At 35.6% G+C, this 27,950-nt stretch overlaps 2 protein-coding genes across 2 annotated transcripts in view; both read left to right on the top strand.

Moving 5' to 3' along the window:
• Positions 1 to 683: 683 nt before the first annotated feature.
• Positions 684 to 10,561, top strand: LOC100376720 (WD repeat-containing protein on Y chromosome-like). Its single transcript, XM_078008743.1, has 22 exons — positions 684 to 725; positions 1,704 to 1,784; positions 1,978 to 2,046; positions 2,227 to 2,295; positions 2,561 to 2,595; positions 2,863 to 3,031; positions 3,544 to 3,646; positions 3,754 to 3,838; positions 4,147 to 4,271; positions 4,462 to 4,539; positions 4,806 to 4,920; positions 5,503 to 5,570; positions 6,050 to 6,198; positions 6,289 to 6,426; positions 6,795 to 7,145; positions 7,255 to 7,325; positions 7,471 to 8,071; positions 8,306 to 8,521; positions 8,925 to 9,252; positions 9,410 to 9,557; positions 9,929 to 10,178; positions 10,265 to 10,561. The coding sequence occupies exons 1-22, from the start codon at positions 684 to 686 to the stop codon at positions 10,475 to 10,477; spliced, it is 3,504 nt and encodes a 1,167-aa protein (XP_077864869.1). The 3' UTR covers positions 10,478 to 10,561.
• A 5,788-nt stretch (positions 10,562 to 16,349) lies between these two features.
• The window catches only part of LOC100376569 (uncharacterized), a 43,956-nt gene continuing 32,355 nt past the window's right edge, over positions 16,350 to 27,950 (top strand). Inside the window, exons 1-3 of the mRNA XM_002734153.4 lie at positions 16,350 to 16,688; positions 20,698 to 20,863; positions 27,111 to 27,285. Of these exons, the coding sequence (XP_002734199.1) occupies positions 16,684 to 16,688; positions 20,698 to 20,863; positions 27,111 to 27,285 (346 nt within the window). The 5' untranslated portion in view covers positions 16,350 to 16,683. The remainder of the gene's footprint in view (positions 16,689 to 20,697; positions 20,864 to 27,110; positions 27,286 to 27,950) is intronic.

Genomic DNA, 27,950 nt, shown 5'->3' with positions numbered 1-27,950 from the left:
TAGTTACTAATCCTGATTGTTCATTGTACGAGATGGCAATGTTATTTTACCCATCGATAGTGTACGCTAAATCTAATTTAATAACACGCCTTAGCCGTCCGGATTGAGATAGGTCTCAGGGAGTGTTTCATGTCTGGAAAGTACGACATGCGAACAACCGTTTCTTGTATGGGGAACAGAACATTATATCAGTACACTGAATAACTTATTACACGGAGTTTCGTGCCAGTCATTATAAGCCATTCTTGCTAGGATACGCTGTTATTTGAGATATTCCCATTAACAATGTTGTGCAGTGGACGATACAATGTACATCTCATTGCAATAGTTCACCATCGTAACCAATTCATAGTCGCCTGAGACAAGTGGGCAACGGACAACAAAACATGGCTTTTACTGTCGGCTTATTAACACTTACCTGGTTTGCGACCTCGTGATATTCCGGCAGACTGATTGTAGTTTGTTCGTTTCTTTGTATGCTATGCATGATGGAGGTGTCAGGAAGGCGAACTTCGTCGACGCTACCTCCCGCGCGGAGGGGCACCACTATCTCGTGGTTGGAGAATAGGGAAAGAGACTTGTTACGTATACGCTTACAAAGTGCCTCTCTTAATCGACAGAATTCAAAAAAAGATGAGCGTGCAAAATCGAATCGAACGAAAGCAACAAGATTGGAAGATGAAATGAACAACGATCATTTACAGAAGCTCCAGATGATATTTGAGGTAGGTATGACGTCATCAGTAATAGGTGATAAGTGTTTGTTACACTAATATGAAAAAAAGAAATTTTTTCAAACGAATTATGCATTGTACATGCTTGTTTTATATGGGAAAGTTGTAGTAAAATGGGATTACTTATTTATTTTTCTCGAAACTTAATCATTACCACACTGTCTCAACTCAGTACGCTGGATGATGAATTGTTTACAGTTACTCGTACATATACCGGTGTATACATAGCATATTACTTTCCCGTATTACCCATCGTAGTGACGAACTACACGAATATGAAATTCACGACGTAAGTCTGTAAACCCAGTACATTTGCATGACTAAACACTCACCACTTCACACCATCACATCTTCAGTACACGTATGTCACATATGAATTGCTGTACAGATGATCACATCACGCGTATAGTAAATTGCGAATTTCCTAAACTTACAGATAATCGACGCCGTCGCTATAGATATATAACTGTATTTTTTTTTTTAATTGAATACAACTATTATGAAAATAACTTTGTTTATTTTTCATAATACTGTGATATCCATAGTAATAATAGCAGTTAACATTCAAAACTCGTCTATCTTGTTCAAAATTAGAGAAAATACAAAAAAAGGCAAATTATAAACATTGCAGGGTAAAAGTTGTAAACAGCAAAGGGTCAGCACCAACTCGGACGGATATTTCGACGACAGTAGAACTACAATACCTGACATACAGTTGCACATTGTCCACGTCAGCATGGGTATTGTATCTTTAAATTGTCTGTAATGGGCATTAAACGAACAATAAATACGTCATGATCGTAGTCACGGTGAGAATGTGCGATTGTCGGTTGTTTCCCCTGAAAACATTTGATGCCCATACCAACACATCGGCGCCTGTTGTCAAATACATGCCGGCCCTCTCAATGTCAAACTGAAATTAATTTCAAAATTTAAATAATTTAAATGTTTTCTTATGCTTTAAAACAGGAAGCTGATGAAGATGGCGGTGGTGGTCTGGACATCGACGAGTTCCGCCAGGCAATGAAAAGAACCATGGGAGCTGGTCAGGTATACAAATCACCATCTTACGCGTATAATTCGTATATATTTATACTTATGATATATAGTAGATAATATTTTGTAATCGTAGTCCTAAGTAACTATTAAAAATAGCTAGACGTTTCGAGCAAAGGCTTTTTATCAATATTTATACTTGCATCATTCGTGGACTGTAACTTACGCATTTCATTATACCACGCAGGTTGACGATCGTCAGTTAGCAATTGTGTTTATGAAAGTTGACGCCAATTGTGACGGAACCGTAGATTGGGTAAGTGACCGTGGCAGCGCCTTCAGTTATACCACACGTACTACGCCACGATTAAACCACATACCACACTTGTATTCGCGCACGTGTCCAAAAACTTTTCCAGCGAGTACACGTCGAGCTGATACTGTGTATAGCAGTGGGTACATGTAAGTAATATGATGATGTGTTCATTTTTTTCAGGACGAATACTTGTCGTATATGCTGCTGGAATACCAAGAACGTGCGCTGATGAATACTCTTTGCAAAGATGTAAGTATTGCTAGGTCGGCTGTCGTGGTGATACCGGGGGTGATACCCAGAATATTGAAGGGCGGTAGTCCTCGCGCCGCGTCCTGTTCGGCGTACACAACGTGTGTGAAACACATTGTTTACGTGAATTCGAACATGCGATGTGCAGCGACCACCACCCTTAAAAATGTCAGTTAACTTTTCAAAACTTTACATATGTGCATTTATTTTATTTTTTACCCGTAGTTTTATTACGTAATAGTTAACCTCTGTTATTTTACCATAGATACCATTCTCCAAACCGGTTAAAGATATTCCAAGGTAAACACAGTGAGGCTATTGCTGTATATTAATATGACATCGTAATATAAGGCTATTATATTAGTACTGATATTGAAGTTCACTCGAACTATTTTACGCCTCTCCCGATTCTCGCAGCATTGCGAATTTTACATACTAGTAGTATCTCGTACAATCGGAACCACCGCTTTTACAAATTCGTCTTCGTGCACTCTTTCATTCACACTGCTACCTGACGTTTTATTTGCGCTACTGTAAACAAGATTGTCCTTTATTGTGTTTCTATAGCAACCATCATGAAATGCTAACAGGTATCGCGTTTCTGCCAACGATAATTCATCGCCATGGCAGCGTCGCTGATGAATCTGAGCACTCAGTAGGGAGGTACATCTCAGTCAGTAAAGAAGGCACTGTCAATTTCTGGTCACTCGATTTGGCCAATTTAAAGTCTGTGTCGGTAAGTGTATATATGTGTTCAATGTCGTAGTCATGTAATTTTGGTCTCCGATCCTAACCGGACAATAAAGCCCTGTATACGCGTAATATTTATGTTTCAATTATCCGATGACATCGAACTTGTAAATAAAGTCCATATATAGAAATAAAACTGATAATACATATCAATTATTGTGGGAAAATGTTTCTGTATTAGTAAGACATGTGATCAAAATGTTGTTTGGCCAATCAAAAGGTTTGTTTTGTTGGGTACATAACATTACCTGAATTGAAGTTAGAATTCGGGGATGTAAACGCGACGATAGAAAAATGAACACAATAATACTCAATACGTGATGTTATTATGCAAATCTCAATACAACAGTGAGAATAGAGCTTCATCCTTCTACGTTTTAATTTTAATCCAGTGTTTGACGGATTTTTTTAGAATGAAAAACTCACTTTTATTTAATACAACGTTGTGTCCGGGTTGCAATCCATTACAATAATGGGATTGTGTATTTCTGTTTTTAGTTGGAACAACCACGTGACAAAGTCAGTCCCATGTGGATAACGGACATGGTGTGTATGCCCAATATCAACATGATAGCACTATCCTCTACAGAGCGGGATATTTGTAAGTATGAACCAGAAGATAGTATTTCCAATGTCTTAGTGCAAACTAATTTGTTGAACAGTTCTCCTCCTACCCACATCATTGTCAATTCTATTTTTCTTTGGTAGGTTTTTATGACGTCAACGCCAATAAATTTGATAAAGTCTTCCAAGTAACTGGTATATCTCATTGCGCGATGTCAATGGATTACTGGTAAGTGCTGAGTTTCAGACATCACATCCTCAACATTTGTCGTATAGCGCTCTCTCGAAGCATCTTCCTTGCGTCTGAATTTAGTAAAGATATAATTTAGTAGAGAGTGGCAGACTTTCGTTAATACTCCTACAGTCGTTAAGAAGTTGGGCCGAATTTAAATGTTACACTACTGAGCATGTTACTGCACATAAGTGCAATGCATTATGGGAGGGAAAATTCATTCTGTGTAATAGAAAACTTTCACTCTGGAAACTGAGTAAATTATATATCATGACTCTTTAAAATGTTTTTATTCATATCACTAGGTACGACACACATAACATGAACCATGCTGTGCTGGCATTCGGTGACTCTGGTGGTAACGTTTCAGTTATCGTGTTTAAAGAGGCATTGGGTTCAGCTCTGTTTGGTGCGCAGAATGCGAAAGGGGGTAAGTGAAATTGACGTATAACTATTCACTGTTATCGCGAGTAATTGTATCACCCAATAGGTAGTGAATGTTGATACGTCAACAGGACGAAATCAGTGTTTTATACTAAACGACTACCAGTCGTAAACACGTTAGAATGAAAACAAACAAACACATTCCGTAATTATTGAAAAATTATATTTTGTTTTAGTTGGTTCACGGAGAGTTCCATTCCCTCAGTTATTGAAAGGACAGGTGAAGGGAATAAGGGCCCTCAGATATCGGGTAAGTACAATGGTTAAGAATAGTCTACAGTGTACTTGCATCTTACTTGAATATAAATAACATTTCGGTTATTATAATAAAACGTATTACGTCACCCGGATCATATTGACATTACAGGTCATTGCCATTGTTGCAGGAATTGTTAGTCGACAAAACATTATTCTACAATCAATTACGTAACCCATTTGTTATTATCTTATCGTTAACGCCGTATCTTATAATCACATTCAATTTTGCGTCGATGATATCCTCATCTCATTTTTCAGAAAGTACATGAGGATTGGGTGAGAAAGGTCAGATACTGTCATAACCTGCATTCCGTTGTGTCATGCGCTACAACTACGGATGCCTCACTGTTTATTGGCGATGTCGAGAGAAAGAGAGTGTAAGTCTTACAACTAGTGTACATTTCATTTAACTTTACCACATGTGGTCACGTGGTCCATTGTTTTGGCCGTGGTAAACCCAAACATGTATTTTTGTCTCAATGCTAAATGTGAACCGGCCACAGTTGTATTCATATGTAGAGTTTAATTGCAACAGATAACTGTTGGATAGTTTTTAAACCGGCATTGTCTTAGCTACGTAACTGTGGCATATTTTGTAAACCGTTAATGTAAATCAGACCTCGCATCTTGGTTAAGACAGGGCAGTTTTAGTCAAGGTTAAACGTTTGGAGTTGGCGAGGAGATAGACTTCTTTCTGTTCTTCTTCGATTATTGAAAAAGAAAACGAGTATTAGAAAGGTCATGTCAATGTCAAGTGTTATGTATTGAATTATTCATGAGCAAATGACGAAATATTTAATACATATTTTGTATTTATGTAAAGTAACTTGCGTTCAGTTCTGTGTGCTTACATACAGCCGATTGCTGCATATTTCATGCTCATTATTATCATCATGTTATTCTTTAATTTAGAACATTACAAAATAGAAATATAATGTTTTTTTTCTTTCTTTCTTTAGCGGCGGAATATTTCGAATTCGTAAAGGACTTCCGTGTTTTGAATATTCCAACGAACACAATGTAATCGGTATGTATGTGTATGTGTCAAAAATCTTAAATCCAATATCTCACTAAGTGTTGACATACCCGTAAATAAAAGTTCGTACCTTAAATTGAACAAATTACCGTAAATTCCACTCAATTCCTGAAATTTGTAACACTAAACGCATCAAATATACAATAAAAACAGGTTTGTCAATCATGTTCGGTTCACGGGACCCCTTCCTCACAAACATCTGCACCTCGACGCAAGTAAACTACACGCGTCTTCAGACTCGTAGCGTGCATGTAACGGATACTCCTTTCTGCACACCATGGTATTATTGTTATATGTTTACTATTTATAACCCGAACATTGAGTAATATTAAAAACGAAATGGTCATAGCGATTAAAAACCACGGTTAACATTACTTGGTTCAAATTTCCATAGGAACATATGAACTTATATTTATAATATATTACTTTGTAGTTAATTGTATGTGTATTCTTGTATATTTACACTCTAGTAACTGGTGGGATGGACCGGACAGTCAGAATATGGAACCCTTATGTGAATACTAAAGCAACAGCGGTATTGAAGGGACATAACACAGCAGTGATGCATATCGAGATGAACAGCTTCAACGGGCATATCATCAGCGTGGCCAAAGATAAGGTATTCCAACTCTTGCCTCGTTAGCTCATGGGAAAAATATATTATTTATTTCAACGAACGTATATAACATTTTTCTCTCTGGGTTTATAGCAAATTAAAGTGTGGGATATTCGAGATCAGTCCTGTCTACAAACGATTGCTGGTAGAAACGTGCACATTGGACCACATCACATCAACACAGTGTGTTATAATGCCCGTACAGGGACTCTTATTATAGGAACGAATACGGTGAGTGACGTCATTAACGTACACGAGGTCCGGGATAAGTAAAGGGCTTTCACGCTGAGGCTATTAATGGCGATGGTACGAATAACGTCTCGCGATATCCTAATACATCCTAATTCGATTTTATGCAAATGATATGTTCGTATTGTCGTGTTATCAATTGTGTAAATAACTGAATACAACGTAACATGTGCAAAAGCTCTTATATCTGTTGATTGTAGCGAGTTGTGATGATCCTATTTGAGATTTGAATCATGTAAACATAATTTAGAATTTTCATATCTGAAAAGCAAAGTGTAACGTTTCGCCTAGCTGTATCAAGAACTAGAACGTGATCAAAACAAGTTAATGGTGTGTTTATATTTCTGTAGTTGTCGGTGTTTGAGCGAAAGGCCGAAGAGGGCGAAGACGGAGCTGAGCCAACGTCTCACAACAACACTGTGACGATTGCGTTATATAATAGCCTATTCAACCAGGTAGTGAGTGCGTGCGTAGATTCCATAGTCAGTGTATGGGACCTTGATAACGGTACTAAAACTATCCAGTTCAGTGCCCATAGATGCCAAGAAAGGGGGGTAGAAAAAAGTGTTGAAATCACAACGATGACGTTTGACCCCAGCTGCCGGCGCCTCATAACCGGTGCAAGAAATGGCACTTTGAAAATTTGGAATTTCAACAATGGTGCGTGTCTCCGTGAGCTTCAGATCTCTGATCCATATGAGGTATGGTAATACTTCATTCATTAATTCATTTATTCATTCATTCATTTCTCGGTAACCAAACTTTTTTGGGGTTTACTATCGATTAATCAGATTTGTTTTGTGTTTACAGCTTACTGGTATCATATGCTCGAAGCATCGTATCATTACCACTGGATGGAACCGACGAATCACAACCTATATGTAAGTTACATCTATTTACACGTATTATATTATAGGAATACAATAATTAGTGCGCTGAAAGGAAGGATGGCGTGACATAACAGTGGGTTACTGGGTACGTTTATTATTGCTGATATAGCTATGTTTTATTTTCGTATTCTTACAGTGATTCAGAAGACGAGAACGTTGGCCGGCAGTGGCCAATTCGACACAACGACGACGTTCTCTCGCTTTCATATTACGCACCAAATCATATTGCGACCTCTTCGTATGATGGTGATATCATAACGTGGTCCTTGGAAACTGGACATATGCTGACTCGCATGAACGCAACGGAAAGTGTCAAAACGCAGACAGGGCGTATCGCTACACGAGCCACGCCATGCACTCCGATACGATCGTCTGAAAGAGATGCTAGGCAACTACCGAATGCCCCTGACAAACCAGCACACACTGAAGACAAATCCAACGCCCTAGGACCCATTGACAAATCGATAGAACAGCGATGCTCACGCTTAGATATCGAACCAAAACCGATTGACGGTTCTACAAAAAGTCTGACAAAATCGCTGCCTGTTCTTCCGCGGATAGGTGAGACCGTTGCAGCTAACGATGTCGCTGTATCCGCACCGAGTGGCGACGCCACATATTCAGACATTGACAATAACAAGTCGAAGCTATTACATTCACCCAACGAGCAGTATTACCTTCTCAATTCAGGGACGTATGAAGATTTTCAGCGAAAACACGAAGCATCTGTCGACAAGGTGAGCTTGATCTAATTGTATTTGTTTACCCTAAATTCCACTGGACATCGTACTTTTTATTTTTACATTGTCTGTGCAGATTTTATTTCGTTCCTCTCCCAAATGAGCGGTCAACCCCAATATCTATTTAGATTAGAATTTTTCATTGCGATTTTCTTAAAATCTGTATCGGCACCTTGATCTAAGACATTTAAACCGAACGATTTAACCCAACACGATTATTATATTTTGCAGATACTTTTTCTACAAGCAAGGGAACAAGACAAAGACACGGCGACGCTGATCGCGACTGGGGCCGGTGGATGGGTGCGTGCGTGGTCTATTGACCATCAAGGTGGGCTCCTTGGTCAATTCAACGCAGCGCATGGCAAGAACGAATCAGTACTTGCCATGACAACCGATGCGGCTAACAAGTTTCTGATAACCGGAGATACAATGGGTTACGTCGTGGTAAGAACCATCACATTTGTATTATTCAATAACCAAACAAATGTAAACTCGCATGCATGTAAATTTGTCAAAACTATAATTCCTTAATCTTTTCATTGAAAACACATCTTTTATACATAAGAATCAACATCGAGACCACCTTTACACATATCTATAAAGACGCATATTGTGGAGTTTTAGAAGATGAACTTTGCCAATTTTGTTCAACTCACTTTCAAGAGAAAGATATTGTAGTATTTGTTATTTTCGCCAAGGAATAACATTTATAACACCAACATATCAGTCTTCGTCTGTTTTTCCATTTGATTAATGGTTGATAATACAGACGCAATTATTCACCCAAATATTATAAAAATAATCGACGACTCATAATTTTGTTTTCTGTTCGGTAATATTTTATTAGGTATGGGACATCACTGATTATTGTATCAAAGGAGACACTCGCACTAGTCAAACCGACATGCAGAAACAGTTTCCATACCTACAACCAGACGGCGTAATAGGCTTTCGGGCTAAGTTACGCGCAGAAATAAAACACCAGAAGAGTATGCCAAAACCAGCGGCGCAAACAGACCCCGAGAGGACTTTACACGCACCCATGAAAGTCAATGCTTATCGAGGTCATTTGAAATCTATTACCCACATAGAGTACGCCGAGGACAAAAAGTTAATCCTCACAACAAGCACAGACTGTTCTGTCAGGTTGTGGACACTATGCGGTCGTTATATTGGTAAGAAAGTTTACTGTGATTTAAACGCAGATGGCGCTCTATTGTTTTGTCTGTTGCACTTCGTCTTCCGAGCCTTTTTACTCCGATGCGATATTCTATTGACTCAAAATGTCACTTATTTGTTTATTTAATCCACTTATCTCATTTGTATTCGTAGGTACTTTCGGTCAAAAGGGTGGGTGGGAAAAATTGCCGTGCCCCTTTTCTCCCGAGAAGTTACCACGGAAGTTGCCTGGTGATGTTAGGCGCGTGGCGTCTTCAATGACACTCAAGGTTTTTAATGCGGGAAGTCGACCTCGATGGAAGTGAGTATCTTACGATAATATTAAATGCACGTATAACATGCCTTAAGATACTTGGAGTATTGTTGAGTTATGTTTATATTATGTTGTTTGAAAATGCATCTTGATAATAGAGTGTCGTATAATATACCATAAAATTGAAACTGTGATTTCAACAAAAATATCATGGAGTCCATTTACCTGTACGGATAGGTCAGTCCGTTCCGTATGCTCCGTGCATTTTAAATTATATTATCGAACGAATGCAACTGTAGTTTTTTTATCATGTATAAATATACTATAGTCCCTGATAATAACTGACGAACTCCACTCAAAATGCGTCCACTAAAACGGATAGATGAACTAACCTCTATTTGCACCATTATTTGTATTAGATTGGCACGGAATGTACTACTGCTCTTAGGTACGCGTAACTTGTTCAAACGAAAAGAAGACAACAAACTACATATGGCTAAAGCCACGTCACTGGGGGAATATATGTCTGATACCGATTCCAATGAAGACGCCAACTCAGACACTGAAGCTGATCGTGGTACAAGTAAAATTCTGGGTAAATCATATAAACCAAAAACCAGACACAAGATGCCTCCGGTGTTGCCAGAAATACGGACCAACCAAACCCAAGTACGTAGATTATTATGTACTTACTAGTAACTAATTGGCGGTATCGTAGATCTCAAATAATGTGTTGTTGTACTTCATATCCACAGGTGTCTGTGTACTCATCACTGCCATTTTCAGAACTTGACGAAATTCCCGAAGCAAAGCTACCCGCAGTCATTCAACAGATTCACGCCAGACAACTATCACTGGACAATTATGAGAAGGAATCTACGAAGAATAAACTAAAACGTCGAATTCAGGACTACACACAAAAACAGAGAGCGACCAGACTTCTAAATCGTGATCAAAAAGATCAATAACCGGATAATGTATCAACTAACAACGGAACTATCCGATCACAAATCAATTATGTAAATATGAATAAATTAAAACTATGCCTGTAACTGAATGTGTGTAATTATCAAATACTCCTTGACAAAGAGACGACTGCAACATGTGTCTACAGTGAGAAAATGAACCTTATCTCAACAAATCCTTTCCCTGTATTTTTCATTGTCTTTTCACTATTTCCTTGGGCATAATAGCTCTCGTCACACAAGCTTGTTTCACTGACAAACGGCGGTACCCTATACGAATATGATATCATTTCATTACAACACATGTTGTACTGCATATCCAATTTACAAGTAGTCAGTTTACAAACAAATAAACTATAACCGATGCTGAAGAAAAGTGCTGATAAGTCGTGGACGTTTGTTTGAAAGTCAAAACAGTTGCCATGGATGCAAAGTTGTAAAAGTTTGTTAGAAGGTTGGCTAAAAGTCGTTAAACTCGTCCGCCCGAAAATGTAAAACTTGGGTGGAGAGTAAAAAAAAGTTGTGCAAAGATGGTTGAAAAGTCGACTGATTTGAATATGAATTTGTAAAAGTTGGTTTAAATGTCATTAAAACTGACTGAGTTTGGTTTGAAGTGTTGAGTTGGGATGAAAAATGTCAAAACAGTCGGTTGTTGACGGTCGTGTTGAAAGTCGCAAAATGTGATTGCAAAGTCGAAAAAGTTGCGTAGAAAGTCGTTAAAGGTTTCTAAGAACACATAAATAATGAATGAAAAGACCACAAATATTTGGTGAGAAGTCGAATTAATTGGTTGGAAGTGGTAACAAATGGTCAGGAAAAGGTAAACATTAAGAAAAACAAACATTAAACGATATAAAAGTTGAGTGAAGGTCGAACACGTTGTTAGAAGGTGGTTTAAGATGAACGAAAAAAGGCAAAAGCTGAAAATCGAATAGATTGGCTGGAAAGTAAGTGGAAACTTGGGTGAAAAAAACCTGAATAACAATATCTAAAATTGGCAAAGAAGACGCATACGTTGAAGGAAAGTTAGAAAATATATTTGGAGAGTCAAAAGGTTTGGTGCAAAGTTGTAAAATCAAAGTTGAATACGTTGGTTGAAAAGACGAAAGGGTTGTGGTTTGGAACATCATTAATGTTTGCCGGGCATAACAAGTTAGATGTGGTAGCAAATTCACTGAAGTTTCCAGAGCAAAATAAAAGTCTGGTGGAAAGTCGAACCACTTGGTTTAAAATAAAAAAAAAATTCAAAACATATCCTTGAGTAAAAAGTAAAAGAAAATGTTTAGAAAGTCACTAAAGATGGCCAGGAAGATACATAAGCAGGAAGCGAAGGAGAAAATCTTTATTGGAAAGTAATTACATTTGGCCGGGACAAAAACAGGTTGATTGAAAAGTTTAAGGCATAAAGGTTTGGTAGCAAATCGAAACAAAAATAGATGACGAAAAACCTGGTGGAAGTTATTGAAATTGTCGACAAAGTTTTTTGGAAAGTCATTAAAGCTTTCAAAAAACGTGAACGGTTGGTGGAAGTAGAAATATCATTTTAAAGTTGTAAAAGTTGTTTCAAAAGTCGTTTAATCTGGTCAGCAAAATATAAACGTCACAAAACAAGACGGAAAATCACGTGGAAAGTAGAAAAAAGTTAGCCGAGAAAAATTAATAGTTTGTGAAAACTTGAATAGGTTGGTTAGAAAATCGGAAGAGTTGGGTTGAAAGTAAAAAAAGTTAAAAAAAAAAATGTTTCTATACTTAAAAAGTTGTTTGTAAAGTTTTAAAAGAGCGCTGAAATGCTGTAATCGTTGGGTATTCAAATTAGTTGTAAATTTTGCTGTTGTAGTTCATCCTGTTATTGTACTCAAAATGAATGCCTTAAATCTCTCTAAAAATATATATCTATTGCGCAAACAAACTATACAATCTTACAGTTTCACAAGTTTATTTTTTCACGTATATGTATATTCTCTCAAATTAGACAAAACTTAGATTAGATCATTCATAGAATTTACTTTTTGTAGCAAGGCTGAGTTGAAACGCCTTAGTTTCAAAAACGAAGGAATTTGAAAATTTCTGTTCAAAAGCACACCGGTCAATTGTGGTGCACTATTGTTTCTAGGGTGAAAATGTATAATTACGTTATGATATGGTGGATCTTGATTCGACAGACCCTAGTTCGATATTAGAATTGACAAAAAATAGAATTGTGGAAAAAAGGCAGAATTCACTAAAGAAGTACGAGAATTTTTGCAAAATATATATCTAAAGATGGATTGGGCAGTGGGTTTTAAATCAGATAAAGCCCATCCACACACACACTCAGAATATTCGGTGATATTTCGAGTCGGACTTTATAACTCAGAAGAGTAATTGTATTCCGGCTTTATACTATACTTATTTTATCGGATCTGATAGAAATTTTGGCAATAAATCCACTGTTTTTGAGGTCAGTAACCCCTCAAACGTGTAGCTGTCAAGGTTGTAAGATCTAAGTTATATTTATTGCGTTTGTTTGTCGTTTGTGGTATATTATGACATATATTTACCGGTATTATAACGTGGCGAGGGAGAATTATGTGATAAATGAGTTTCGAGTTGTAAACACGCGATAATTGTAATTAAAACATTCTAATCAAATTTATTAATATGCAGTGCAATGATATAGAAATTCAGGTATGGACAATCGTTTTTCGATGAAAAAAACGAGAGGTGCATGTATGGTATTGTTTTCGTAAATGCATGTTATTTTGACACTAGAGGGCGCACTCACAGGAATGGTAAATTGTCTTCAATATACAAGTATTCCCTGTATATTAAAGGGCGGCAGTCGTCGCACCGCGTCTTGTTCGATATGGGACTCATAGCGACGTATACAACGCGTGTAAAATACATTGTTTATTTACATGAAATTCGAACACGCGCTGCGCGACGACCACCGCGCTTTAAAGGTTCATTTCTTGTTACGGCTAGATTTTTCTAACCACGTGGCTTCACTTTTATTCCACAATTTAAAATTTGAAGCCTGAATTATCTGTAGAACGAGTAAATGTTTATTTTGTACATGGCTGATGTAATCCGGGAATCTGACATCATGCAATACTTCATTTTCTTTCCTGCAACTGAAAGTAGCAAGTACCATTGTCGTTTTACATCACATAGCATTGTGTTCATTGCTGTACATTCTATTCATAAAACATACGAAAAGTGGTCATGTATGTAATATGGCGATAATGATCACGTGATAAATTGCACCTTTGCCTGACAAAATAGGAACCGTACGAAAGTGTGACGTCACTAACTTACACTGGTTCTACATTTCATACTTATAACAATCCGTACAAATTTGAAATGTAATTAAATTTTTAAACGGAGTGTAACACATCATGGTTTTAATATTTTCAAATTCCCTTCGAAAACATGATCGAATATAGTCGACATTGCATGGCTGGAATGTGTTCTGTATCTCGTATTGAAACTGTTAAATCATTATTTTGATAAATAATTATTCAACAGACAACAATGTACATCAAATAAAAATAATTATTATGTTTAATGTTACAAATAAAACACAAACGGGAATATACTAAAATATTTTCATCATTGACTTATTTTGTATATTAGCATATATAAATAGGTCATACACAAAAGCGCAGTCGTACAACACGAGAATCGATGTGTGACCTGAATTGAACAATCGGGGTAGGTTGAAAGTGGGTTGGCCCTACTATATATTAACAGATCACTACGTACACTAACCGCAAGTTAATGAATTACAATGACTGTAATTGCTGTCAAGTCAAAATAAAATGCGTATTGTCCTGTCTGTTAGTTCTCAGTTTGGTAGAAGAGTAGAATTATTTTAAAATCATAATATCGCGTAGCACCTCGGTACGATGTCAGTATTATTCTAATGGCGCGGCATAATCTTCGTGGCACTGAAAAGATGAATCATATACCTAAACATAAATATGCAGTAGGCTCACATAGAATAATGAATGAATGACCGAACGAATTGTGTTTTCCAACCTGCAAACACATATAGTGAATCTCGTACGGTAGTGTTCGACTCTTCAATGCGGTCAAATTCTCTCCTAGTTTACTAAATTTTAAAACTCTTTTTGCGGGCACGATCTTCTCACTGTCAAAGGCGTCACATTTATTGTCTAGAGTCTACCTGAAAATTTGTAAACGATTACCAGAATAAGGGACGACGTCAAAAGATCGATGTCGGATAAAAAACTTATTTCCTTTAGTTTGGGGGTGGGGGGTTTTGACCTCAAAAAGTTTCCATCCTACAAAAACGATTTTATTTTTTAATGAAGTCAAAAAAATCTTGGAGTATTTGTAGTTCGTTTTTTTTTCTATCCAATCATGGACAGAAATAACCGAAAAAGAAAAAAAAAAACAACAACAGAAAAATGGTTTGGTTCGAGTGTAAATCTGTGCGTCAAATGAGGTACACCCACCCGACAACCAACTGCTATGCAATACTACTGTCCGATTATCAATTTGTATTTAATGGTGAATGTAGTCTGGCGCCATGACCAATATTTATCAATTAAGTTTCAGTGGGGGGTGGAGGGTTTTGGAAAAAAACTAACCATATTGTGCGAGAGGGCGATCTGAAACATGGGAAATGTTTTATAGAATGGAGAGACAGGAGAGTAAAATACTGAAAATAAATTTGGGGTAACCAGCGATTCTAAAACAGTTCCAGTTTTTAAAGGGCGGTGGTCTTCGCGCAGCGCGTGTTCGAATTTCATGTAAATAAACAATGTATTTTATACGTGTTGTGTAGGTCCCATATCGAACACGACGCGACGCGACGACAACAGCCCTTTAATAATTATGTGTATTAGTTTCCATGGTAACATCGTTTTGACTGTATCTGCATATATTGTCATTGTGTGTATGTTGTAAACGTAACATTTATTACAAAATGTTTATATTTAATTTTTGACCTGTTATCACATATATCAAGTATCGCTCACTCAATTCAGTCATTAAAAATGTCAAACCAAATAACTCAAAAGGGTTATAAACACATCATTATGTGAGGATTATTATACTAAATATATATATTGGAAACTATAATGTAACCAACATTATTCGTATTTTAATAAAAACACAATTATGATTTTACAACTTGTATCATTGACCTTAATATTACGTGTACATAGCGGACGTTGTTTATTTGACAATTGATCTCGTGTACTTATATGTGGTCACGGTTCAGAAACATATGTCCCTTCATTAATACATACTAGTACTAACTCAATAAATGAGATATACGATGACGGTGTTTCAGACGTGATCATGATTTTCACCTGTATATATATGCGTGGAAAAATGAATAAAAATGAAAGTCATTGGAATATGTCTATATTAGCATTGCCGGGTAACGGCATGGTGCCGTGTTTTGTTTTTTTCATTTAAAGGGAAGTGGTCGTCGCATCGCGTCCTGTTTGGTATGGGACTCATAGCGACCGTGACGTACACGCTACGTGTATCATCAAGAGCTTTGAATTGGTCTTGAAATGAAAGCTAGGATTTCGGTGGATACCTGATATCTGCTGTTCGACCGTTGCTGTAATAACAAACATATAGTATAAATTTGTTTACTGCGAGACGTACTTCGATTTTGACACACATGTACTCTTCTAATATTATTTGTTTTTACTCATTTATATGTTACATAGATAGGTGTCAATGTAAGCAATTTTAAAGTACTAGTATATTGATTAATCTGCTTTGTTTCGCATTATTGGTTATCCTATAAGTCGAATTTTAAAATAATTTTAGATGCAAAAGATAGGTTTTTAACAAAATATGAGGGCGCATTCTTTTATCCAATCCCACAATGCATTGTACATATATTTAAGGTGTTCATTTCAAAATGGCGTCCTGCACGGAAGCTGGGTTTAATTTATAAGATTCGTATATTTTTATATTTGTTGTTTGATCTCTTCGCTGATGCTGGGCTGTAGATTGAGCGACTTATTCTTGATCTGGGCGTTACACAACAGTTTCCGTCTAATTATATTTCCCCTCGCCTAGTCCGCCCCACCTCTAGTGATTGTACATTCACAATCACATAGTAATCATTTTACAAATAGACCGTGACGCGAGTTCACTGCTGAGCGAAGTATCGCTCGTGATAGATTACCCCCGATATAACTTTGATCAAATATCCGTTCTCCGTAGAAGCACAGACAATGAGGTAAGGACACCAACAGGTTTATTCACTCACAAACTCCGCATAAATTGCGTTTCTTGGGGTATTTTTATTCTTTCGGAAGTAGCATCAAGATGAACCCGGAACCATACTTCCGCATGTATACAAATCTATGCTGAGATGTTATGCTGCTCTTACAAAGGGGAGGGGTGTATAATGACACATTTTCGCGATTAGAATCGGAGTTTGTTGCCCATGCTCATAATAAAGTAACATTGGGCAAGTAGCGGAGTTAAAATTTGGAAGGTACTGACACATGTTTGTGTACAGTACATAGGCTGGTGCAGCGTCCGGAACAAACACTGTGGTATATCGCAAATGTCTGTCCGTCACCGTGCATAGATCTACATTGTCATTTTGCTTGAACGTGTATGCTGTTATCGCGTTATTGATTTGCAATAATCCAGAACTAGTTCAACGAGATTGTAAAAATCTGTTTTTTTGAAATGTCGAAACCTGTGAATTATAACTCTATCAATCACAGAGTTAACGAGTAAACAAAGCTTACAAAGCATTTACCGTTACAAGTACCTCCAATTGAACTAGTAATTTATCAACTTACTAGTCTCTGTTTTGTTTCATGGTGGAAATCAATAGGAAATACAATTAATTTTATTTCGGAAATTATAGAATATGTTTCCATACTGTTTAGATGAATATATCTGAGTATATCTTAAATCAATTCAATGTAAAAACAAGTTGTCAGATTGATGGATTAATTAGTCTAATTAATCTCCCTGTAAATGCAGAAATGATATTAATATTACAAAAAAACAACACTTCCTTATTAATGTTTTGGTGTGGCTGTTTACTTATTGTTTGCCTATAAAAGGTCCTGCGCAAATGAGGTAGACAAATGTCGTTACAGGAAAATGTACTTCACATAGCAGTGTTGCACTTTATAGTATATCGTTTTAATTCTGATCTTGTGAGCTGCTATCATAGGTCCACAATATAAATCGGTAAATCTATTAAAATTAAAAGTTTAGTGACTATGTGTACTTCAGTAAACACATTACATGTATGCTGAATAAATGCATAAATTTGCATATTAAAATAAAATAATTTTTCAAATTTGTGATCCACATCTTAAGTGATATTGGGCACTGTGTGACTGTTATAATTTTGTGGTCCCATCTAGAAAATATTCTAATATATTTATGCCAGGTTTTCTATATTCTTGCCTAAGGATCTTCACTAGATCACATACCATATAGATATTATGAACATGTTGTATTCCAAGTATGTCAGCATGATGCATAGAACAGTTATTTTTTGAAAGGCTATTTTAGTTCTCTGCCATGGCGATGATGACTTTAATACTGTCTTCGATGACAAATTGCTTTAAAATTTACTGAGCATTTTTTTTTGACATTTCCTCATATAATATATATACTTATAATTTACAAGTGTCTGTATTGTTGGGAGTGTTTGTCATCCCAGTAAGAAAATGATTAGCCTTGTACATGCACAGTGTATATGTTTTTAATAAGAAACTTAGGATAGTTGTAATTATTAAAATTAAGTTGATTCTTACTTCTACATTGCATATCATCTCTGTAATGTTCCGAGTTTATTGCTACTATTTTTTTTTCTTTTGTGTTTTTCAAAGTCTACATTCTTCAGTCTAGTGATCATATATTTTGTAACAAGTGCACTCCATTTTACGAAGGCATGAATGGCTTTTATGTCAATTCTAAATCTTTTATATCACAAGTTCATACCTTCATGAAATAGTGTGTAAATAAGGCCGTAAATATTCTGTGTTGGGATGAATAAAAGCTAACAGTTTCAGACCAAACCAAACCTTTCAAACTCTGAGTTTCTTTCCTCATGCGCTTTTAAAAAAAACAGGGTAACGTCACTTCCATATGCAAATGATAATCAACTAATATGCAAATTAGGTGTTATGCTTCTATTGGAGAATACTGTAGTGTTTTTTGAGTTAGATTCACTTCAGCTACTCTGTATAAAAGACAGGGAAGTTAAGGAAGGAAGTTTATTTATTGACATTGTGTGACTTGGTGTATGGATAAACATTTCAGCTTACAGATATAAAAGAGAAAGTAAAGTGAATCACTTTAACTTAGATGGTGTTTTTGGCCATCAAATTTTATACTAGTAGATTTGGCCACATTACAGTACAGTATGGGTGTTATTCTGTCCCAATAACTTCAACTTATTCTTTGTAGTGTTCACCTTTGTTACTAATATGAGACATATTTAAGCAGATTACTCAATTACTCAGCTTGAGAAGAAGCTAAGCCAGCCTTGAATTAGCTAAATGTTGACTTACGCTGGGATTAACCTGGACTGTACTGTACCGTGTGTTCTATCTCTCAGATAAGAACTAACATTGTCTCTTTGTTGATCTTATTCTATCCAAGTTTTTAAAACGGCTTTATCAATCCCAGCTTTTCTAGCTGTGTCTAAAACTGGGACTACATATACATATCTCTCTGACTTTCTTTGTGTCCAGGTTATTATTTAGGGATCTAAGTCAAAATGGCCATTTTGGTTCTAAAACTTTTCCTAAATTATCTCTCCCATTGCGAAACTAGATCCCAAATTTTATTCAAATTCATGTTCATTCATAAATAGGTCATTTGTGTATGTCACTTTTTTTTTCCCCCAGAGCAAATTCAAAATGGCCGACACGTGGCTATTTTGTTTAATGAATTCTAATTTGAATTCATGTCTGTCATATAGATAAAAAAAGTCAAAATGGCCACTGGGTAATACCCGGTAAACAAATTTTTAAAAATGCTATTCTATAACTGATTGTAAACTTATCAGGACTGATTGTGTTTACACTTGGTTGTACATAGTGAATTACATTTCTAGTACAAATAGATGACTGATTCAATATGGCCGACTCAATATGGCCGACTCATAGCCATTTTGAGTGGATGCATGGATGAATTAGTGAATGTAATTCTACTAATACCTAGATAATTTGCCTTACCATATTTGCTTACCATAGTCACATAAGTGTTTCTATATTCAAAATAAGTTGTATTTTGACTCCAGTGTGCAAATTTGCATAAATTAACCAATTTATACATGTTCCACTGATATCTCCAGTACCACTCATCAATTTGAATGAAATTTGGTAAATAAGTGCTTTTGGATAATCCATAGACCTTTATAACCTTAGTGCTGAAATCCATGCATAGGGCTGTATAAGTTGACATGGATCTGATTTAAAGGGGCACCTTCCATTTAAGCCTAATCTCACAACAAATTTACTTTCTGGATTAAAATAACAATGGATAACAAAAGATAGATTAACATTGTAAACAACATAAACAATAGTGTCCCATGATTCTTTGGTGCAATCCATGGGATTGAGCGGTTCCCCTTTAAAAGGTGAATATTAAATCTGTAATTATTTTTAAATATTATTTGTACTCAAATACCCTTAGCACACAGGAGTTGTTCCTAACATTTCATTGATAATGATAAGAGTTTGTTTTAACCCTATATCTGCTTCCTTAGACCCCTACTAAAGTACAAAAAAAAAGTCACATTAATAATATATTGCAAGTTCTAGTTCATTTTCTCATCAGGACATGCTACACCATGATGTTAATGCAATCATTACTTCTAATGGAGGAAATATAGTTTTTCTTTTGTGTCTTGATTGTTTACATTCACATATAACATTTTACATTTAATTTTGCATTAAAAACTTACAGGGGCTGTGTCATGGCAGTGACTCGCTTATTTATAGGAATTTCATGAAAAATGTGAGACAATGATGACTTTAATGTCATATTGCAAAGAATCCAAACGCTATAAAAAATAATGTTTCAAATGGAATGAAACCTTGCATACATTATCCTATAGTAAAAGCTGACCTTTCAGTTTATTTATGATGTCACTGTATGAACTTTGACATCAAAATTCAAATAAAAACATTCTAAGCGGTGTTTCCAACATCAAAAATGATTGCAGATTTGAATTCTTAACTTGTTTCTTATTTTGCTTTCAGTGAAAGGTCTATTTGTCAAACATGGGCGTCTGTTATGTTGTATGACGATGCCAATAAGCGATGGACTCCCTCTGGTGGTGTACAGGGACTCTCCCGTGTACATATATACCACCATGTTCAGAACAACACTTTCAGAGTGGTGGGACGATTGAAATCGGACCAATCAGTAAGTATTGATTACTAGTATGTAGCCGAGTAGTGACCAACTTTTAATTGAGAGAGATGCTCTTTTTTTACTGATTCTGTTCAAACTTAGAATATTGGTAAAAGCTGTTGGCTTATTGACGCACATCAATTCTATCATTTTCGTGATAGTAATTTATAATTTCATTATGCAATCAGTAAATTTGGTACAGAGGCAAAAGTGATCTGTGTTACAATCTGATCCAAGGTGGTTGACTAGCAACCATTTTTTTTGACGGAAATCTGCAATTTTTGTGTATTTTTTTCACAATTTTGCTTACCATATATCTCCAATACACTGACAATTGCGTTTGAGCACATCAATGAAATTTGATCTGTGTTTAGATTCAACAAATGTTATTTTCATTGAAAAGTTGCTCAACTTTAGTCATTTTTATTGGGGAGATTGCTCAACTTTAGTCATTTTATTGGGGAGATTGCTCAACTTTAGTCATTTTTATTGGGGAGATTGCTCAACATTAGTCATTTTTATTGGGGAGATTGCTCAACATTAGTCATTTTTATTGGGGAGATTGCTCAACTTTAGTCATTTTTATTGGGGAGATTGCTCAACTTTAGTCATTTTTATTAGGGAGATTGCTCAACTTTAGTCATTTTATTGGGGAGATTGCTCAACTTTAGTCATTTTTATTGGGAAAATTGCTCAACTTTAGTCATTTTTATTGGGGAGATTGCTCAACATTAGTCATTTTTATTGGGGAGATTGCTCAACTTTAGTCATTTTTATTAGGGAGATTGCTCAACATTAGTCATTTTTATTGGGGAGATTGCTCAACTTTAGTCATTTTTATTAGGGAGATTGCTCAACTTTAGTTATTTTATTGGGGAGATTACTCAACTTTAGTCATTTTTATTGGGGAGATTGCTCAACTTTAGTCATTTTTATTGAGGAGATTGCTCAACATTAGTCATTTTTATTGGGGAGATTGCTCAACTTTAGTCATTTTATTGGGGAGATTGCCCAACTTTAGTCATTTTTATTGGGAAGGTTACTCAACTTTAGTCATTTTATTGGGGAGATTGCTCAACTTTAGTCATTTTATTGGAAAGATTGCTCAACTTTAGTCATTTTATTGGTGAGATTGCTCAACTTTAGTCATTTTTATTAGGGAGATTGCTCAACTTTAGTCATTTTTATTGGGAAGATTGCTCAACTTTAGTCATTTTATTGGGGAGATTGCTCAACTTTAGTCATTTTTATTAGGGAGATTGCTCAACTTTAGTCATTTTATTAGGGAGATTGCTCAACATTAGTCATTTTTATTGGGGAGATTGCTCAACTTTAGTCATTTTTATTAGGGAGATTGCTCAACTTTAGTCATTTTATTGGGGAGATTACTCAACTTTAGTCATTTTTATTGGGGAGATTGCTCAACTTTAGTCATTTTTATTGACGAGATTGCTCAACATTAGTCATTTTTATTGGGAAGATTGCTCAACTTTAGTCATTTTTATTAGGGGGATTGCTCAACTTTAGTCATTTTATTGGGGAGATTGCTCAACTTTAGTAATTTTATTGGGGAGATTGCTCAACTTTAGTCATTTTCATTGAGGAGATTGCTCAACTTTAGTCATTTTCATTGGGGAGATTGCTCAACTTTAGTCATTTTCATTGGGGAGATTGCTCAACGTTAGTAATTTTCATTGGGGAGATTGCTCAACTTTAGTCATTTTCATTGGGGAGATTGCTCAACTTTAGTCATTTTATTGGTGAGATTGCTCAACTTTAGTCATTTTATTGGGGAGATTGCTCAACTTTAGTCATTTTTATTGGGGAGATTGCTCAACTTTAGTCCTTTTCATTGAGGAGATTGCTCAACTTTAGTCATTTTCATTGGGGAGATTGCTCAACTTTAGTCATTTTCATTGGGGAGATTGCTCAACTTTAGTCATTTTCATTGGGGAGATTGCTCAACTTTAGTAATTTTTATTAGGGAGATTGCTCAACTTTAGTAATTTTTATTAGGGAGATAGCTCAACTTTAGTCATTGTATTGGGGAGATTGCTCAACATTAGTCATTTTTATTGGTGTGATTGCTCAACTTTAGTCATTTTTATTGGGAAGGTTACTCAACTTTAGTCATTTTATTGGGGAGATTGCTCAACTTCAGTCATTTTATTGGGGAGATTGTTCAACTTTAGTAATTTTTATTAGGGAGATTGCTCAACTTTAGTCATTTTATTGGGGAGATTGCTCAACTTTAGTCATTTTATTGGGGAGATTGCTCAACTTTAGTCATTTTTATTGGGGAGATTGCTCAACTTTAGTCATTTTCATTGAGGAGATTGCTCAACTTTAGTCATTTTCATTGGGGAGATTGCTCAACTTTAGTCATTTTCATTGGGGAGATTGCTCAACGTTAGTAATTTTCATTGGGGAGATTGCTCAACTTTAGTCATTTTCATTGGGGAGATTGCTCAACTTTAGTCATTGTATTGGGGAGATTGCTCAACATTAGTCATTTTTATTGGTGTGATTGCTCAACTTTAGTCATTTTTATTGGGAAGGTTACTCAACTTTAGTCATTTTATTGGGGAGATTGCTCAACTTCAGTCATTTTATTGGGGAGATTGTTCAACTTTAGTAATTTTTATTAGGGAGATTGCTCAACTTTAGTCATTTTATTGGTGAGATTGCTCAACTTTAGTCATTTTATTGGGGAGATTGCTCAACTTTAGTCATTTTTATTGGGGAGATTGCTCAACTTTAGTCATTTTCATTGAGGAGATTGCTCAACTTTAGTCATTTTCATTGGGGAGATTGCTCAACTTTAGTCATTTTCATTGGGGAGATTGCTCAACGTTAGTAATTTTCATTGGGGAGATTGCTCAACTTTAGTCATTTTCATTGGGGAGATTGCTCAACTTTAGTCATTTTATTGGTGAGATTGCTCAACTTTAGTCATTTTATTGGGGAGATTGCTCAACTTTAGTCATTTTTATTGGGGAGATTGCTCAACTTTAGTCCTTTTCATTGAGGAGATTGCTCAACTTTAGTCATTTTCATTGGGGAGATTGCTCAACTTTAGTCATTTTCATTGGGGAGATTGCTCAACTTTAGTCATTTTCATTGGGGAGATTGCTCAACTTTAGTAATTTTTATTAGGGAGATAGCTCAACTTTAGTCATTTTTATTGGGGAGATTGCTCAACTTTAGTCATTTTATTGGGGAGATTGCTCAACTTTAGTCATTTTATTGGGGAGATTGCTCAACTTTAGTCATTTTTATTGGGGAGATTGCTCAACTTTAGTCATTTTCATTGAGGAGATTGTTCAACTTTAGTCATTTTCATTGGGGAGATTGCTCAACTTTAGTCATTTTCATTGGGGAGATTGCTCAACTTTAGTAATTTTTATTAGGGAGATTGCTCAACTTTAGTCATTTTCATTGGGGAGATTGCTCAACTTTAGTCATTTTATTGGGGAGATTGCTCAACTTTAGTCATTTTTATTAGGGAGATTGCTCAACATTAGTCATTTTTATTGGGGAGATTGCTCAACTTTAGTCATTTTATTGGGGAGATTGCTCAACTTTAGTCATTTTTATTGGGAAGGTTACTCAACTTTAGTCATTTTATTGGGGAGATTGCTCAACTTTAGTCATTTTATTGGGAAGATTGCTCAACTTTAGTCATTTTATTGGTGAGATTGCTCAACTTTAGTCATTTTTATTAGGGAGATTGCTCAACTTTAGTCATTTTTATTGGGAAGATTGCTCAACTTTAGTCATTTTATCGGGGAGATTGCTCAACTTTAGTCATTTTATTGGGGAGATTGCTCAACTTTAGTCATTTTTATTAGGGAGATTGCTCAACTTTAGTCATTTTATTGGGGAGATTGCTCAACTTTAGTCATTTTATTGGGGAGATTGCTCAACTTTAGTCATTTTATTAGTGAGATTGCTCAACTTTAGTCATTTTTATTGGGGAGATTGCTCAACTTTAGTCATTTTCATTTGGGAGATTGCTCAACTTTAGTCATTTTATTGGTGAGATTGCTCAACTTTAGTCATTTTTATTGGGGAGATTGCTCAACTTTAGTCATTTTCATTGGGGAGATTGCTCAACTTTAGTCATTTTATTGGGGAGATTGCTCAACTTTAGTCATTTTTATTGGGGAGATTGCTCAACTTTAGTAATTTTCATTGGGGAGATTGCTCAACTTTAGTCATTTTATTGGGGAGATTGCTCAACTTTAGTCATTTTCATTGAGGAGATTGCTCAACTTTAGTCATTTTCATTGGGGAGATTGCTCAACTTTAGTCATTTTCATTGGGGAGATTGCTCAACTTTAATAATTTTTATTAGGGAGATAGCTCAACTTTAGTCATTTTATTGGGGAGATTGCTCAACTCTAGTCATTTTATTGGTGAGATTGCTCAACTTTAGTCATTTTTATTGGCAAGGTTACTCAACTTTAGTCATTTTATTAGTGAGATTGCTCAACTTTAGTCATTTTTATTGGGGAGATTGCTCAATTTTAGTCAGTTTTATTGGGAAGATTGCTCAACATTAATTTTTATTAGGGAGATTGCTCAACTTTAGTCATTTTTATTGGGGAGATTGTTCAACTTTAGTCATTTTTATTGGGGAGATTGCTCAACTTTAGTCATTTTATTGGGAAGATTGCTCAACTTTAGTCATTTTATTGGGGAGATTGCTCAACTTTAGTCATTTTTATTGGGGAGATTGCTCAACTTTAGTCATTTTCATTGAGGAGATTGTTCAACTTTAGTCATTTTCATTGGGGAGATTGCTCAACTTTAGTCACTTTCATTGGGGAGATTGCTCAACTTTAGTAATTTTTATTAGGGAGATAGCTCAACTTTAGTCATTTTCATTGGGGAGATTGCTCAACTTTAGTCATTTTCATTGGGGAGATTGCTCAACTTTAGTCATTTTCATTGGGGAGATTGCTCAACTTTAGTAATTTTTATTAGGAAGATAGCTCAACTTTAGTCATTTTTATTGGTGAGATTGCTCAACTTTAGTCATTTTTATTGGGAAGGTTACTCAACTTTAGTCATTTTATTGGGGAGATTGCTCAACTTTAGTAATTTTTATTAGGGAGATTGCTCAACTTTAGTCATTTTATTGGGGAGATTGCTCAACTTTAGTCATTTTTATTGGGAAGATTGCTCAATTGTAGTCAGTTTTATTGGGAAGATTGCTCAACATTAATTTTTATTAGGGAGATTGCTCAACTTTAGTCATTTTTATTGGGGAGATTGTTCAACTTTAGTCATTTTTATTGGGGAGATTGCTCAACTTTAGTCATTTTATTGGGGAGATTGCTCAACTTTAGTCATTTTATTGGGGAGATTGCTCAACTTTAGTCATTTTTATTGGGGAGATTGCTCAACTTTAGTCATTTTCATTGAGGAGATTGTTCAACTTTAGTCATTTTCATTGGGGAGATTGCTCAACTTTAGTCATTTTCATTGGGGAGATTGCTCAACTTTAGTAATTTTTATTAGGGAGATAGCTCAACTTTAGTCATTTTATTGGGGAGATTGCTCAACATTAGTCATTTTTATTGGTGAGATTGCTCAACTTTAGTCATTTTTATTGGGAAGGTTACTCAACTTTAGTCATTTTATTGGGGAGATTGCTCAACTTTAGTCATTTTCATTGAGGAGATTGCTCAACTTTAGTCATTTTCATTGGGGAGATTGCTCAACTTTAGTAATTTTTATTAGGGAGATAGCTCAACTTTAGTCATTTTATTGGGGAGATTGCTCAACATTAGTCATTTTTATTGGGGAGATTGCTCAACTTTAGTCATTTTATTGGGGAGATTGCTCAACTTTACTCATTTTATTGGGGAGATTGTTCAACTTTAGTAATTTTTATTAGGGAGATTGCTCAACTTTAGTCATTTTTATTGGGGAGATTGTTCAACTTTAGTCATTTTTATTGGGGAGATTGCTCAACTTTAGTCATTTTTATTAGGGAGATTGCTCAACTTTAGTCATTTTCATTGGGGAGATTGCTCAACTTTAGTCATTTTTATTGGGAAGGTTGCTCAACATTAGTCATTTTTATTGGGAAGGTTACTCAACATTAGTCATTTTTATTGGGAAGGTTACTCAACTTTTGTCTTGGGTAATTTTTGTTTATAGCAAAAACACTATTGGAATGTATTATCTATTAGATGCTGACTAAAGTAAAACAGTCGTAATGTTCTAATCTGGTTCTTTTCTTTCTAAGGTGGTGATAAACTGTGCAATCCTGAAAGGCCTGAAATATAACCAGGCTACACCAACATTCCACCAATGGAGAGACAACAAACAAGTGTATGGACTGAACTTCCAAAGTGGTGGTGATGCTGAGAGCTTTGCTCAGTCAATGCTATTGGCATTGGACGCCTTAGCATCTTCCCTAGGTATGTACACATCAAAATGAATAGTATTTCAAACCAAAACAGCCAGTACAGGTGTATATTAAATAATTTCACTGTTTTATCAAATGAAAGAACAGCGTTTTCACATTATGATGAATCATAGTCAAATTATCAACATAAAGTATGAAACAACATTATCAAAAATATAAACATGTTCTCATCCGTATTGCATTTTTACATAGCTTTATAATGTGCTGAATTTGAATAGAGAGGAGACACTTTAGAAAACGAAGAGGTTTCCAAAATTGTTTTGACTAATGCTTTAACGCTCACTTTAAAGTCTGAGAATTTATTGAATATCATCACAGTTCAGATATAATACATTCAGTTTGAACTGTTGACATTGCTGGATCATATGTCATCGTCTGTTACGTTGTCACAGACCGTACAAAGAGGATATATTCTACAGCATTGTCATATAGGATATCATAATTGCTATAAGTACTATGTATCCAGCAGTTGTCATCAATCCAGACTTGAACAAAAATGAACAATTGTGGTTGGTTCTAGATGTATCGGTACAAGTGTCATTAGCATATTGCTATTTCCCAATTATAATGGCATGTGGCACCTTTTTCATTGACTCATGAAATTTACAAACAATTGTCCCTGACAACATGACAGTGGTTTACAGTAGATTAAATGTG

Source organism: Saccoglossus kowalevskii, chromosome 2, assembly GCF_978046115.1.
Source record: "Saccoglossus kowalevskii chromosome 2, keSacKowa6.1, whole genome shotgun sequence".
In the NCBI taxonomy this organism is placed as follows: domain Eukaryota; kingdom Metazoa; phylum Hemichordata; class Enteropneusta; family Harrimaniidae; genus Saccoglossus; species Saccoglossus kowalevskii.
Note: the sequence above shows the minus strand (reverse complement) of the source record. Positions and strands in the feature narration are given on the sequence as shown.